The sequence below is a fragment of the Acinonyx jubatus genome, chromosome A2 (genome assembly GCF_027475565.1).
Source record: "Acinonyx jubatus isolate Ajub_Pintada_27869175 chromosome A2, VMU_Ajub_asm_v1.0, whole genome shotgun sequence".
NCBI classification, from domain to species: Eukaryota; Metazoa; Chordata; class Mammalia; order Carnivora; family Felidae; genus Acinonyx; species Acinonyx jubatus.
Window position 1 is genome coordinate 136,518,852 of NC_069383.1, and position 16,855 is coordinate 136,535,706.

At 41.4% G+C, this 16,855-nt stretch overlaps 1 protein-coding gene across 5 annotated transcripts in view; it reads right to left on the bottom strand.

Annotated features, from left to right (window-relative positions):
- PTPRG (protein tyrosine phosphatase receptor type G) overlaps positions 1-16,855 on the bottom strand; it is a 709,728-nt gene that overhangs the window by 203,101 nt on the left and 489,772 nt on the right. For all 5 annotated transcript variants that reach the window (XM_027039123.2, XM_027039124.2, XM_027039122.2 and 2 more), the window contains one exon: positions 16,002-16,097. In XM_027039123.2, coding sequence (XP_026894924.1) covers positions 16,002-16,097 — 96 coding nt within the window. The remainder of the gene's footprint in view (positions 1-16,001; positions 16,098-16,855) is intronic.

Below are 16,855 nucleotides of genomic sequence, written 5' to 3' on the forward strand. Positions count from 1 at the left end.
ACAACCTTGACGCTGGGGAGTAACTCACTACTAGGAATTAAGCAGACTCTGGCGGGGTGGGGGGGGGGCAGCGGGAAATCTGATGAGGCCCCTTTTGCTTCCAAAGGGCCTCCCCACTATCTGCAGGCATCTGGGCCCATGTCATATGTTACTTGTCTCTCTCCCAGAAGACTGGCTGCTCCAATTAAATAACTATTTATTTCACCATCCAAGGTGCTAAAACTAATTACTTTAGCTCCTCTTTAAAGTGGTAAGAGAGACGTGTAGATGCTCCTCGAGGAAATTTGAATTTGGTTACCTCCTCCTGAATTACTGAGTGGCAGCACCAATAACAACCACTGAGACTTCAGAACCTTGTCTCACAGCCAAGGCCCTCAGAGAACAGAAGCACCCTCCTCCAAAATGCAAGGAGATGGACTGGGAAGGTGCACAGATTTGATGCACCAAAAGCAGTATGTTTATTTTAATGCATCTATTCCGGGCCAGGCTTCTGGATAAGTAAAAGCAATGGTTCAAAGCATTCCCTTTTATTTTGTTTTTTAAATTTGTTTAACATTTATTTATTATTGAGAGACAGAGTTGAGACAGAGCATGAGCATGGGAGGGGCAGAGAGAGGAGGAGACACAGAATTTGAAGCAGGCTTCAGGCTCCGACCTGTCAGTCCGGAGCCCAACGTGGGGCACAAACCCACCAACTGCGAGATCATGACCTGAGCCGAAGTCGGATGCCCAACTGACTGAGACACCCAGGCGCCCCCCACCTTTTATTTTGACATGGCAACTCGAGTTGTTACTAACTGCCACCATCACCAAACCTATTATTTTCACTTATTTATTTATTTTAAAATGTTTGCTTATTTTGAGAGAGTGCGTGTGTGTACCCAAGCCGGGGAGGGGCAGAGAGAGGTGGAGAGAGAGAATCCCAAGAAGGCTTTGTGCTGTCAGCACAGAGTCTCATGTGGGGTTCGATCTCAGGGGCCGTGAGATCATGACCTGAGACGAAGTCAAGAGCTGGACGCTGAACTGAATGAGCCACCCAGGCGCCCCAAAACTATTATTATTATAACAAATTTTATGGAGGGCTTCAAAGTGTGCTCCACAGTGCTTTCATATATATGACTCATTTGAAGTTCACAATAAACCAATCAGACATCAGTATGTCCATCTGATGGACAAGGGAATTGAGGCAGCGAGGGAAATAAAATAGATTTGTCCAGAGGAACGTGCCAGTAAGTGATAAGTCAGAATTTTAGCATAGAACTTTTCACTCCAATATCCCAACCCTTTTTAGTGGTTTTCCTAGACACTGATTTCATAATCAAAGGGAATCTAAGTATCTGGGGAAGGTTCTGGAATCAGGATTTCCTTCTCAGGGGGCTGTCAGGCGAATTAAGTGGAATAATGTATGTAGAATGCTTGACAGAGGTCCTGGACCAGAGTCCACAACTGTCACCTATTTTTTTTTTTTAACTAGTGTTTATATTCAAAAAGAATCCAAAACTGGAAATCTTTTTTTTTTTTAATTTTTTTTGTTTAACGTTTATTTATTTTTGAGACAGAGAGAGACAGAGCATGAACAGGGGAGGGTCAGAGAGAGGGAGACACAGAATCCGAAACAGGATCCAGGCTCTGAGCTGTCAGCACAGAGCCTGACGCGGGGCTCGAACTCTCAGACCGCGAGATCATGACCTGAGCTGAAGTCGGCCGCTTAACCGACTGAGCCACCCAGGCGCCCCTGTAAATCTCTTTCAAGAAACCTTGTGATTTTACCTGTCTGAACCGTTTTAGCGGGATGAGGACATCGGTACAATGTAAAATATAGAAGAATCAAAGCTTTAGGCTGCTTGCCATTAAAAAGGGGTGGGGGAGGTGTTGGGGGGAGCCAGCCTACCAAGTTCAGATGTGGCCCTAAATATTCATTTCCTTTCCTGAAAGATTTAGGAATTGGCTTCGTGTTAGTTAGCTGCTTGCATTTCTGAGACATCTGGCGCTAAACCCTGTAATTGGTGGTTGTTGTTGTTTTTTTTTTTTTTAAATAGAACCAGTGCCTGGCAGTCACCTTTGGAGAGTGCCTAAAAATAGAAATAATGCGCTGAAACCTCATTAGAATGGTGCTCAAGGATGCCAAGTTACCAGAGAAAACACTGCTAAGGTCAAGTAAGATCCTAGTAACAGAATCTAGAAGTTCTAGGAAGTGTATTACCAAAGAGTCAGAACTGGGTACTGTTTCAGAGGCACAGAATTTTATTTCATGTATGTGGTGCAAACCAATTACTGGTAGTGTGACTTTAAGACTCTTCCTCACCAAACCCATTTACATATATACACGTTTATGAAAGTTGTCTATTAGAACCAAAGGACTGATATCAAACGCGTACTACACAAAATCGGTTGATAATACTCAACTGATAAACGCGGATGGAGTAACCCTTCTCATTCACTGTTGTCCATAGTACTGATGTGCTTAATTCAGGCTTTCTTCAGTTTAAGTCTTGGCTTACCTCAACTTTGGGCAAACCCACATTCCAAACAAGCACGCTCTAAATTAATGAGTGCTATCATATTATTCTGTATACAGCTACCTGGGAATTTGCATGCACACCAAAATCACGTAACTTAACACATATCCAGAAAACGCAAAAGGCTAAGAAAAACAGCATCTGCTGTACAGATGTGTCCAGGCGAGTCAAGGCATAGTTATGTTTCATAGCAGGGGGGGATCCAATGGTAAGGATTTTCTCGAAAGACACCTGGGCAGTCCTAACAAAGACATGATGTGAGCCCTAACTACTGTGCCTTTTCCTATATCCCATTTGGACACTTATTTGTTGCAAGTGAAAAGGCAGGAGGATAAAATATTTCTATTTTGGAAGTTCTCCCCATTGTCTGTCTCCAAGTCCCTCACACATCAAAGGAGACACATTCCCAGAAAATACCACAACGGTATTCCCAAGAATTGGCTAAAAGGTCTTCCCAAGATCAAGGTGTTAGAGGAAAGGAGATTGCTGGAAAATCATAAAAAGTCTCCCACAGATACAAGAAATTCAGTTTCTCACTGGTTTGCTCTCACACCATGTAAAAATGGTTGCATGGATTTCCATCAAATAGGAAAGATCTATGCGAACTGGTCTGTCTTCAAATACTATCCAAGTGGTACAGGGCACGTGCTTTGAAAGTGTGGATCAGAGGCGCCCTCCAGAGACCGACATCAATCATCCTGAACAAAGAAACAAAAGCTCTGGGCCTCAGGTGGGTACAGACATGCCATATGTACTCAGACGCTACAGAAAGAGAAAACAAAACAATAGTTTCAATGTATCCCCCCAATACAAAAGAAAGTTGCAAGCTTCTTCTCCAACGGGCAACTGTGTGTTTCAGCACCCACAGGTGAGTAAGCACCAGGATTCCACACAGATAAGGATGGTTCATCATTCCTCTGGGACGATGCCTAGCTGCACAGAGAGCAACAAGATTTTCAAAGAGACAATAACAAATCTCTAAAATAAAACCAGCATTAATAGTTTTAAAATCCTGCCCTGGGAAATTACTTCTACGGTGCCATGGGATTGCGGCTGGGCTTTGCGGAGGGAGATTCCCCTATAACCTCCACAAGGGAGGTTCATAGATCTTTGAGTTTTTCAAACCAGCTCCTGCTGATTTTAAGTTCAAAGGCATTTCCACATGTTCTTACCTATGTTTACTTTTCTATGGCTGAGGGAATGTTTTATCAAATTGGTGCTTCTTTCACAAACTATTATCGTATCTGGGAATAAACACCCATGTGAGCTCTTTAATTTAAAGGCTGAACCCAGAATAGCTGGGCGGATTTAAAGCAGGGCCAATTTAAAGATTCTGCCATGTAAATCTTCATGCCTTGTCTTTAAATCCCAGTTGATTAAACCTTGGTTGGCCAGGGACCGGGGACCTCTCAGGTATGAAGTTTTTAGTTATTCCTATAGCCATTGACTAACGGACGGAGCAATGCGAACAGCTTCCCCATCCATTGAGATTAAAACGTCCAAGTGTCCTCAAATACTTACTAGCTAACCATGAAACAGGGTTTCTCAATCTCAGCACTGACACTTTGGGCCGGAGGCTTTTCTGCTGTGGGGGTTGTCCTGTGCACTGGAGGATGTTGGGCAGTGTTCCTGGTCTCTGTCCACTATACGCAGGTAGCACTGTCACCCCAGTGTGACCAGCAAGGGTCGCCAGACACAGCACAAGGCGAAATCCAGTAAGAGCACAGACCCTGGAGATGGACTGTTGTTGTCAAACACTGGCTCCAACATGTACTGGCCTGTGTAATCTTGAGAAATTTATATTGGAAAAAAAAAAAACAAAACCCTCCACGCCTCAAGCTTCTGCATCTGTAAAATGGACTCAATAATACCTTGAGGGGCCCCAGTAAAAATTAAATAAGATAACAGTTAGTATAAGGCACTTTATTTGGGCATTTTATGAGTTACGTCCACAATAAATGTTCACTTTTATTAGCATCATTTGCAGTCTACTTAAAAGCGCCTTGTAATAGTTGACCTGGGGAGGAGCGGAAAGCGCCGGGGGTCGGGGGGGGGGGGGGGCAGCGCCAGAGAAGTGCCACTTGCTTCTCTTCTTGGGATGCAAAGTGCTTTAACTGTATCTCCCAAAGGGCCTAGCTAAAGCGTCCACTAGAACTCACTTCAGGGAGAGCAAGGCTAGGAAAAATAAGGACTGGATTGGAAGTCACGAAACTAGAATTCTCGCCTTGGCAGATCCCAAAGAGCTAGAGGATCCTGGTCAGCCTCGTACCTCCTCACAGCTGGGTCTCTCTACTGTGGACAGAGACACCTGTTTGGGGGATCGCTATGCAATTCCTCATATTTTCTCTGAGACTATGACATGCAGAGTCCGTGACTTCTATTGGAACAACTGGCCCAAAGAACGCAAATGTAAACTAAATGACAGCTTCTACACTCTTCATTTAGTGACGTACACAGGCAAAGTACTTGGTAACCATCCTTGAAGTGCAGTGATTTAATTAAAGAAGATTTGCACGTGGTCTTTTTCAAAGTCTCTTAATTGTGTGATGCTTTGCCAATTATTAAATTGTCCTCCGTAATGTCCACTAAGAGGAAATTTGAATTACAGGCCATTTGCAGACCAGAGATGTACTGAAAACACCTGAGAGGCTGTAAATTCAACGTTGTACATCCACAAATCTACTCCGAAATTGCATCTGAACATTAAAAATGACTCTAGCCTTCACCGAACGGTAAGTCCTATGAAATCAATTAGCTGTTAAAATAGTTTAATTGGAACATATGTATTTTAATTTGTGTGTGTGTAGAAAAAAAGTCTTCCTAATCAACCCCAAACATTCGGAAATTACACTTCTAGGTAATGTAGTGAAAGAAGTGAACTTATAACTGGATAAAACCAAGGATGTGGAAAATGGGAGAAGGATGATACTCAAACAGAGGCAACTGGAAAGGAAGAAATTAAGAACCAAATTAGTATACTGCAATTATACTGAAAAGCATCTCAGAAGGAAGTTTTAACAATTCACCATTACTCGCTAACACCAACTCGTGGGTTCTCCCACTAAAATATCGTTACTGGGTATAACTACTAATTTCTTTTCTCTTGTAGTTCTTCCCTCCCTCTTCTTTTTTCTCCCTGTCTCTGTCTCTCCCTCCTTCCTTCCTTTCTTCCTTGACTTCCTTCATTCCCTCTTTCCTCCCTCCCTCCCTTTTTTTTCTATGCAGTGGGGGCCCTGTTTCACATTCCCAACAGATCTGGTCAAAAGTGAAAACAAAAAAAAGCTTAGAGGTATCTCTAGGAATGATAGCAAATGTATTCTTCATTAAAAAAAAAAAAGACTCCCAGGGGATGGTTACAAAAATAAAAAGATCTGGGGTGCCTGTGGGGCTCAGTCATTTGAGAGTCCTGAGTGTAGGACTCTTGGTTTCATCTCAGATCGTAGGATTGAGCCCTGAGCTGGACTCCATGCTAACAGCATGTAGCCTGCTTGGGATTCTGTCCGCCCCCACCCCCCTTCTCTGCTCCTCCCCCACTCACGCATGTGCTCTCTCTTTCTCTCAAAAATAAATAAACTTTTTTTAAAACATAAGAAAAAAACTAGAACTATCTATAGCAAGGATAGCAAATGTATTCTTCATTTAAAAAAGAAAAAGATTCCTAGAGGATGGTTAAAAAAATAAAAAGATTGATTTACGTCACCATGCATAAAAGAGATGATTTATACTTTCACAGTGGTGTTCTGGTCTGCAAAAAGATGGAAGAAAAAAAAAGAAATGGAGGCACGCCTGGGTGGTTCAGTCAGTAACGCCACAGACTCTTGATTTCAGCTCAGGTCATGATCTCATGATTCGTGAGACACAGCCCTGCATGGGGTTCTGGGCTGACACCACAGAGCCTACTTGGGATTCTATTTCTCCCTCTCTCTCTCTCTCTATCACCCCCACCTGCTCGCGCAAGCACGCGTTCTCTCTCTCTCTCAAAGTAAATAAATAAGTAATTTTTTTGTTTTAAAGGAGAAAGGACAGCCCAGTTCTAAAATTCACAAATAGGAACTTCATACTTGAAAATGACATATTTACTATGTTGAAAATGTGCACAAGATGGAATTGCATATTCTTTCCTTGATATTTCACCTCCCTTACCTGATCCGTCTTCCCTACCCCAATGATAAAATGATGCCACCTTGGAAGAAAGGATTGAAAGGCAAACTCTTAAAAACCTACAGTTCCCCAGCTACTCTAAGGGCAGGCTAGAAATCTGAGGATACACTGACAATTTTCATAGAGAAAGACACAGAGAAGGTGCTTAATAAATATTGCAGAATGAACAAATGAGTTAGCAAATGAGGGCATGAATAAATAAATGAGAAAATATGACATTTTGTTCACTTAAGGAATCTGAAGGAGAAAGGAGGGACAGAGGAAGAAAAACACACACATGCAAAGAAGAGCAAGAACAAGAAACTCAAAGAAATGTGTACATAGGTGCTCTGACACACACGCGCGTGTGCGCGCGTGCGCGCGCGCGCACACACACACACACACACACACACACACACACACACACACTAACTCATCAACATCACAAAGAGACCGTAGGGAGGCTATAAATAAGAAACAGAGGCAAGCCAGAAAGAAATACAGTAAAATAATCCACAAAAGCTTCTCTATCCACCTTCTACTGAGATAAAAGCATTCTGGTAGGAGATCTTATAAAAAAACATTCTCTCATACAGATACATCCCAATATTCTTGGCACTAAAACACTCCTTTGAGGCCACTGAATGCCACTTTAAAATTTGTAAAGCCCTGTTGCCTTTTCACAACCATGGGCATAAATGGAGATACATCCCTCTGATAGTATGTTGGACCCGATGGAGCCCCAGGTGACCATTCTCAGAGGGTTACCAACCTCAGTGAATCAGGAGACTCATAGCCTTCATGTTCATGTCCTTGACCATCTCAAGAGATGGTCTTAAACCTCTATGTAACCACAGACCCTTTTAGGTGAAGCTTACACAACCACCTACATATGCTCTTTCAAAAAACCCAAATGACTGATGTTGTGGTAGGACCTCGAGAGGTGTCGCATAACTTAGTCCTACTCGGTGTGTATTTCCTGAACGGTAACTGAGGTCAAGACACTGGGGTAAGGGTGAGGCAAAGGTGGGTGGTGGGGTACAAACAAAACAGGACCAGGACATGGACCTCAGTCTCAAAGAGTTTACATTCTAGTATTCTCAGGTCCTATGTCTCCTAGTGCCTGTTTCTGATACTCCTCAGCTCACAGGCTATGGGTTGTTCCTTTGCATTCAGGACTATAGAGCCCGTGTGTCTCCACCGCATTCGGTGAAGTATTTGCACAACCAACCCACAGTGCTAGTCATCTGCAAGAGATGCAGTGATGATCAAGTGAAGACTCCCAGTCCTCAATGATCTCACAGTAAAGACAGGAGAAAGTAAAGTAACAGTTTTAATGCAAGATGGAATGCTAAGAGAAACAGCGGGTTAACGGAAGGACAGACGTATCACATCTACCTGTGGTGGGGGAGGGAAGGCAAAATGCAGGGAAGTGGAGAAAAGGCCTTCCTTCCAGGCCCTAGACAGATGAGTCATCGAGAACTCCTCCTGCCTTCTCAAGGTCTATAAATAATCCCAGGTGCTGCCATTTCATTTAATTACACAGCCTCTCCAGATGGAGAAATATAATTAAGCAGTCTGTACCACCGACATGATATAAAGAATGGGTTAGCAAGTTGTGAAATGTTTGAGTTTTGAAGTTTGCTTTAACAATGAAGTAAGGGCAGAAATGAAGAAGGAGCAAACGACAGAACTGGAGACGTCGGGGAAAACCAAATGACCGGGATTATATTCTGGGTAGAAATGGAAATAGAAACAGAAAAAGAAAATACTGGCCCAAGGGGGATGAACTTTCCCAGGAGGAGCAAAAATGAAACCTTAAATAAAGAAATCTCAACAAGGTTGTTGAAGATAGGTTGTCAAAAAGAACCATAAGGGGGCGCCTGGGTGGCGCAGTCGGTTAAGCGTCCGACTTCAGCCAGGTCACGCTCTCGCGGTCCGTGGGTTCGAGCCCCGCGTCAGGCTCTGGGCTGATGGCTCGGAGCCTGGAGCCTGTTTCCGATTCTATGTCTCCCTCTCTCTCTGCCCCTCCCCCGTTCATGCTCTGTCTCTCTCTGTCCCAAAAATAAATAAAAAACGTTGAAAAAAAATTAAAAAAAAACAACAACACAAAAAGAACCATAAATAAATCAGGATGCAATTTATTTATTTCTTAAATGTACAAGGCATATGCCATTGACTGGACCTTTGGATACAGACATAATAAAAATTTTACATCTTTGCGTCTGATGCAAAGATTCAGAAGAGACTATAGGCCCTAAAAAGTCTTGCAAGGAGGCTGGCAAGAACATCACGTTAAGAGAGTTTTTACATGTAGACGCTCTTCTAAAAATCATGTGTTTATAATTCCACAGTTCAAGGGAATCAGGAAATACAAATAAAATTTTAGGCATTCCAATAACAATGGCAACTAGGCAGTAAAACAAACGAGACGTTCCCCCCAAATGGTAAATTCGACAATAATCATGTGCTTCCTGGAGAAAAACACAATCAAACGTGCAAACCTACAATAATCAAAACTACAAAAAGCTTGGGGATACCAACTTTGTATGGGCATCAGATGGAAAGCTATTGAGAAGGCTGCACAGACAGAAGCCACTTGGATTCTGAGAGGAATGGAGGGAAGTGTTCAATGACAAACAGTGAAGAGACATATTGAAAGAAATACCAATTCCACTAGGGATGACAGAAGATTTCTTGGTCTTCAAAAATACAGGCCAAGTTGGGGTAAAGTCATTCTGAGCACCTGGTACTCTCTACTCAATAAACTTAAGCTGGAGCCAATCAAATTCTTTTGTGCCTTGCTTTCAAAGTAAAGCATCCTTCTACAAATTATCTAATCATTCCACTGATATTTCAACTTTCCTGTCAGCATAAGCTTTTCATATTTCTTTCTTTAAACAGAAAAGCTATGTAGATTGTTATCAGAAAAACAGAATATTTTATTTTGAAGGAGTATTTTAATGACATTTGGTATTTTATATTTTTACAGGAATTCGTATCAAGCTAACAGCAAAGAATAGTAGAGGTTCTACTTTAACAAACAGAAAACAATTATTTTAATTTTTGTACTGACATAAATTAGCTACACAAGCACTTATTCCCTTTAGTGGTTTATCAACACATATCTCCATCTCTTGCCAATTTCTTATTCTAATTAATTTATCTAAAAAAGCCTTTCAACAACCTACCCTCTTGCCGTGCCCCTAGATCTGCTAGAGGGCTGTTGATCCAAAGGTGTGTGTGAACTAGAAAATAGATGTTCTCTCCTCTAGATACATTACTCCCCAGTGGCGATGAAACGAATGTACCATCTAGAACATGTGGGCTCAAATGTACACAAGCGTTTGTGGCTGCCATGATTCATCATTTCCCCTGCATGGAAGTGAACCTTCCTTCCCGCAGTGGTGTTCATACAAAGCACTTGGGGGAGACATGGCTCACCGTCTTTCAGCATTGAGAGTGACCTTCAACTCTGTCTGTAATCAAAAGATGTCAGCCACCATTCAAGGTTACCGGGGTTCAGGATGGGGTCGTGATCTTAAGATGATGTTGACACGAAAGCATGAGGAGATTGACTGGAGATTGTGTTGCAGTGGGAAGGTATGCCCCCTCCAGAGCAGACAGCCAGCCACTACTCACATCTTGATTACTGCCACATCATCAGGACATTTTATGTAATATCTGCCATATTTAACTGAAGAACTATAAACACTCTGTAGGTTCAACAATCATGCCTGTGAGCTACAAGAGGCGCACCTGCAGGCAACCTCTAGTCTAAGCCAACCTAAGGTCCCTTGGTCAACCATGTGCCCACCAGGTCTGTGCTTGTTTCAGTGTTTTGGAAACATTATGAACTTCATAATATCCAATCACAGCAAAGGCGGTGGGAGAGCTGAAATTACTCAGAATAACAGGCACATAATAAGGAAGGAAAAAGAAACAAAGATAACAACAATTTGAATCCATAAGAAAATTATTCTAGCGTACGGAGTGAGCTAACATCAAGGCTATACCATCTACATGGAACTAGGAGCCTCGCCTAGACCTGCACTTGTCATTCACGTCATGTCACTCTGGACAATTAATATGTGCGTTTATAAGCACTAAGTCAGCATACAGCCTCTTTACAAATGGAACAGTTTCTCCACTCACCTCTTTCTAGCCATTATCACATGCGACTGTGACAGTGAGGTCCTAGTGGGCAGGAGCTGATCGCATTTACTGTAGCTAATGTAGCAACTAATGCCCTTCCTGGCACTGAATCTGTGCTGAACAGATGACAAATACTTTTTCAATAACAAAATGTGAGATCCCAGGCTTGAATTTGAAAATATATATCAAGATTTATCTGACTACTTGGGGGGAAAATACCAAACTCCCCGATTTAACATTCATTTTTTAAAAATTTCTTAATGTTTATTCATTTTTGAGAGAGAGAGGGAGAGGGAGAGAGAGAGAGAGACTGAGAGAGAGGGACAGAGAGAGAGGGAGACACAGAATCCGAAGCAGGCTGTTCACTCCAAGCTGTCAGCACAGAGCCCTATTTGGAACTTGAATCCATGACCCCTGAGATCATGATCTGAGCTGAAGTCAGATGTTTAACCAACTGACCCACCAAGGTGGCCCCCCAATTTAACATTCTTATAGAAAGATGCAAACTACAATGATCTCAAAGTATGGAATCTAATTAGACGGCCAAATTAAAGTGATAATAATACTCTCCTCCTCTCCGCTGCTCAACGTAGCGTTAGCCGCAATGTATAAATGCATCTGTGGCTTATAAGGAAAACAAAGGAAGCAGCTCAACACAGCTGGTCTCTAAATAAAATTTCTGTTCTATTTTATACTATCCATCCTGTATTTTGTGTACACAGGGCAGCAAGCCAAAATTTTGAAGAGGACTTATCAGAGAAAGTATATCTTTGTGCATAAAGTAGTAGTCATGTCCTAGAAATAATTTAACAATTCAAACCCTAGATTTCACACTGAAGCATTTTGCTGGTTTGTATACCAATGTGCTTTGCCTGCCTAAGACTCTAATTGGTCTCACATTTCACAAGAGTTAACAGAGCTAGAAAAATAGAAAGCCATTGGGTAGCACATATTGTGAACTGGTTCTTTCAGAACTCATAAAAACATTTTTAAAATCTGTTTTCCTCCAAGGAAGGTGACCTATAAAGTAGGACCTGGTTGGGCTCCAAGGAAGGTGACCTATAAAGTAGGACCTGGTTGGGCTGGGCATGAGTGGCCATGACAGAGAAGGAGGAGAGGGTAGATCTGATGGTGAGGCTACAGGAGTAGAGGTTCAACTACAAGAAAAACAGTATGCCAAGAGGACAATAACAGAAAACAAGGGATTAACCATGGAAGTGGGTATTGTTTAAAAATGGCTCAAGTGACCTCAAGTATTGTGGAAGGCAAACCAATCATGGTTTAGATGCAAGTGACCTGCCACAGGGCAGTGCCCAAAATAGACTTCTGTTCACGCAAAGAAGACACATACACCATAGGTCTCCATCCCACAGATAAAGAATTGCATGGATATGGATACATGTTTTATTTGGCATTGATCAAATGTCTACTATGTGCCAGGACCCACGTTAGGGGCTTCATTTAATGACTACTTTAATCTTGATGGTGTAGAAGTTGCTATCTTCATTTCACAGATAAGAATACTGAGGTTGGGTGGGGGGGTGGGGGGCGCCTGGGTGGCTCAGTCAGTTAAGCACCCAACTTCAGCTCAGGTCATGATCTCACAATCTGTGAGTCTGAGCCCCGCATCAGGCTCTGTGCTGACAGCTCAGAGCCTGAAGCCTACTTCAGATTCTGTGTCTCTCCCTCTCTCTACCCCTCCCCTGCTCATGCTCGGTGTCTCTCTGTCTCAAAAATAAATAAAAACAGAGAGAGGCCAACATAATGAAGAAGTAGGGGAATCTGAACTTCTGATATCTCTCAAACAAAGAAGGGCTAAAGCCAAAGGGATTTGAACTCTAAGAGGCTGGGAGGAAAGGAGACTGAGTCACTACCAGGGATACACTGGGACAATCTGACAGGCCATAGGGCTACTTCAAGGAAAAAAATCACAGCACACCTGGTGGAGGGTCCAAAACATCACTGTGAGTAGGGAAATAAAATAACCAAAGTCACAACAAGAGAGAGCAAGTAACACTTTCCAAAAAAACACCTCCTGACGGCCAGGCCCCGGACAGTGTATCACCCTCCTTTAATATAGCAGTGATCGCAGGTGCAGAGCACACAACAAGCTTTTAAAACGCGTAAGTGACAGAAAAGTAGCCAAAATGATGAAACAGAAGAATTCTCCTCAAAAGAAATTACAAGAAGAAATGACAGCTAAAGAATTGATCAAAACAGATATAAGCAATATAATGGAACAAGAATTTAGAATAATAGTCATAAGATTAATCACTGGGCTTGAAAAAAGCATAAAAGACAGCAGAGAATATGTTGCTGCAGAGATCAAGGAACTAAAAATTAGTCATGAGGAGATAAAAAATGCTATAAACGAGGCGCAAAATAAAATGGAGGTGGCCACAGCGCAGATTGAAGAGGCAGAGGGGAGAAAAGGGGAATTAGAAGATAAAATCATGGAAAAAGAGGATGCTGAGAAAAAGAGAGATTAAAAAAAATCCTGGATCACGAGGGGAGAATTAGAGAACTAAATGCTTCAATCAAAGGGAACAATATCACATCATAGGAATTCCAGAAGAAGAGAGAGAAAGGAGCTGAAGGTGTACTTGAACAAATCATAGCTGAGAACTTCCCCAATCTGGGGAAGGAAACAGACATTGGAATCCAGGAGGCACAGAGAGCTCCCTTCAGACGCAACTTGAATCGATCTTCCACATGACATATCCTAGCGAAACTGGCAAAATACAAAGATAAAAAGAGAATTCTGAAAGCAGCTAGGGATAAACAGGCCCTAACATACAAAGGTAGACACATAAGGGTAGTCGCAGACCTATCTACTGAAACTTGGCAGGCCAGAAAGGAATGGCAGGAAATCTTCAATGTGATGAACAGAAAAAAAATATGCAGCCAAGAATCCTTTACCCAGCAAGCCTGTCATTCAGAATAGAAGGAGAGATTAAGGTTTTCCCAAACAAACAAAAACTGAAGGAATTCATCACCACTAAACCAGCCCTACAAGAGCTCCTAAGGGGGATTCTGTGAGGAAAATGTTGCAAAGACCACAAAGTACCAGAGACATCACTACAAGCATGAAACCTACAGATAACACAATGGCTCTAAACCCATATCTTTCAATAATAACACTGAATGTAAATGGACTAAATGCTCCCATCAAAAGACATAGGATATCAGAATGGATAAAAAAACAAGACCCATCTATTTGCTGTCTACAAGAGACCCATTTTAGAACTGAGGACATCTTCAGATTGAAGGTGAGGGGATGGAGAACTATCTATCATGCTACTGGAAGTCAAAAGAAATAAACAAAAACATATAAAAATGCAAGTAAAAAAAGAATACTGAGGTTGGAAAGTTTAAATAACTCTATCACCAGTATGCACCTGTTAAGTAGAAGAGAAGGGACTCAAAAGCAAATAGTTTTTTTTTATTATTTTTTTCCCTAAATGTTTATTTATTTTGAGAGCAGGGGAGGGAAGGGACAGAGAGAGAGGGAGAGAATCCCAAGCAGACTCAGTGCTATCAGCACAGAGCTCAATGTGGGGCTTGAACTCATGAACCATGAGATCATGACCTGTGCTGAAATCAAGAGTTGGATGCTTAACCAACTAAGCCCCCAAGGTGCCCCAAAAGCAAAGAGTTTTGACTCCAGTGAGTGAGCTCTTAAAACACTATGCTCACCTGTGGTTTATGAAAGTAATCATAGAAAAGAGATGTGTGGAAGAACGAGAGATACCAAGCAAATACATAAACAGACAACTTCCGAAATATTTGACCATGAGCCACAGTAAGAAGTATGTTTAATAACATTACCAAGTACATACCCACGATGCCTCTCTGTGTGGAAACAACTAAAAAAAAGGTTCTACCAAAAAAAAAAGTTCTACAGAAATATTTACCCTTACTATGTGTCATACACTCTGATATTTTCTGATTTTTTTTTCTATTCTGTTTCATTATTTTAAAACTGCTGGCAGGATTTGCTGAAATTATTTCATGGCCCATTGCTAGGTCAGAACCCACAGTTTGAAAAACAGTGCCATAACCAACCCTAATGACCACCACGCTCACTGTTTCTGAGGTTGAAGCAGAATATTAAGTTTTTCAATTTCTCACATATAATCTCCCATTTGAGGCTTTTACCCAAGAAAGGAAAGGGAGAGAGGATGGTTAAGAGGGAGAGACAGCAGTGGACAAAACTGTCCATCATGGGTCACAAGCTAAAAAGAGTAGTGAAATTAACATATTCCAAACCAGACTGGCTCTTTCTCAAAGACAAAGAAGCTTGCCCCTTTAAGGCAGGGGTTAAAGACCCATGGTGGAAAAGGTTCTGATGTCTCCCACATCCCTTTGAGTTGTCAGAAAGACATTGTCCAACAATGACTCACTGATGGAAGAAACACTGGTATGTGGTCTTCAGGCAAATTTTAAGACGGAAAGACAAGTCACATACCTACTACTCACGTTACTTTCCACACAAAAAAGCGCCAGATCTCCTCTCAGCTACTTTTTTAAGACACTTGATGGTTAACACTACTTTAATTTGATGTGACTTATTAAAAAGCCTGGATGGCCTTATCTATGGAAGGATGCAAACTGTGGCTTCTAGCTGTGGAAGCAGCACATGAATTAGGAACGCTCAATACAAACAACAAAAAAAGAAAGCATGCGGGTTCATGACTGTACTAATTTGGAAATGGTCTCAGGGAAAACTTTAGTTACCATGGGGATTTGGGGGAGGGAAAGAGAAGGGGTCTCTTCAGAGAAGTGACTGATGCTATTTATTAATCTACTTGTAAGTAATGTCAAGTTAAAAGTTGCTCCAAAGAAAATCACCTTTTTTTTTTTAACATCAGTCTCTTAACATGCTGAAGGAACCTGTTCAAAACGCTTCAGCAGTGAAGTAACTTAGATGATAAATGTGTTCTTCAATCTGTGCACCAGTCAAGTAGCAATAAAATCAGAATAATTCATGCAAAAATTTTCATTATGTTTCTAAACATACTTATTTACATTTTAAATCACACATTAGACAATATGAAATATCTTTCATTTAGACAGGTGCAAACGAGAAAACAGATGCATTCATTAAACATAGAACAATTCGGCGAATTAAAAAAAAAATACTCAGAGAACTCTCTGGTTCAAGTACTTGAATCACCGTTAGCTTACTTGAAAAAATATGGCCATGGCTCCGATTATTCTGTTTTCAGAAATTGCGGTTTGAAAGCTGTCAAAGTCATCTGGATTATAAAAGAAAATCTGCATCTGTAAAAGAACAATTGAAATATGTATTAGGAAAAATTTCAAACCTACATGAAAGTAGACAGAATAGCACAAGGTACCCAGATTCCTCACTTCTTAAGATTTTGCCAAATGTGTCCATCTATCTGTATTTTTTCTTTGCTAAAGTGTCTGAGAGCAAACCCCACGCGTCAGATCATTTTACCCCTACATACCATACAAGCACACACCTTCTCACATAGCTAGAAGTGTCTTCATGCTACCCAAAGCAAATAACACTGACACCTTCTGATTGCCTGATATTCATGTCATGGTGAAAGTTCCCTATCAGGAAGCAAAATTTTAACGAACTGAAACATCCTGAAGTAGTAAAAAAAAAAAAAAAAAAAAAGTGCGCCTGTGAGATTCATTCCATGTACACATTAAAATTACAAATGCTTAAATGGGCACATCTTTATAAGCAATACTCTTTCAGACGAATTTGAAGGGGTCTCTCAGTGGCTTTGATAAATAGCCCAAATGGAATATTTCAGCGAATCCACAAGAAACATAATGATGGTGATAATAATGCGTTACATTTTTACAGCTTGCAAAATTGTACCATACATTATTTCACTTAGGTCATTTGATAACCTCTATGAAGGCAGGGCAGAAATGACTACCCTCAGTTACAGATGAAGAAACAGAGCTTCAGAAAGTTGATGTGAACCTGGCTAAGATTAAACATCAGAGGAAGAGTGTAAAATCCAAGTGCTCTCCTTTCAACCTTAAATCCTTCTCTT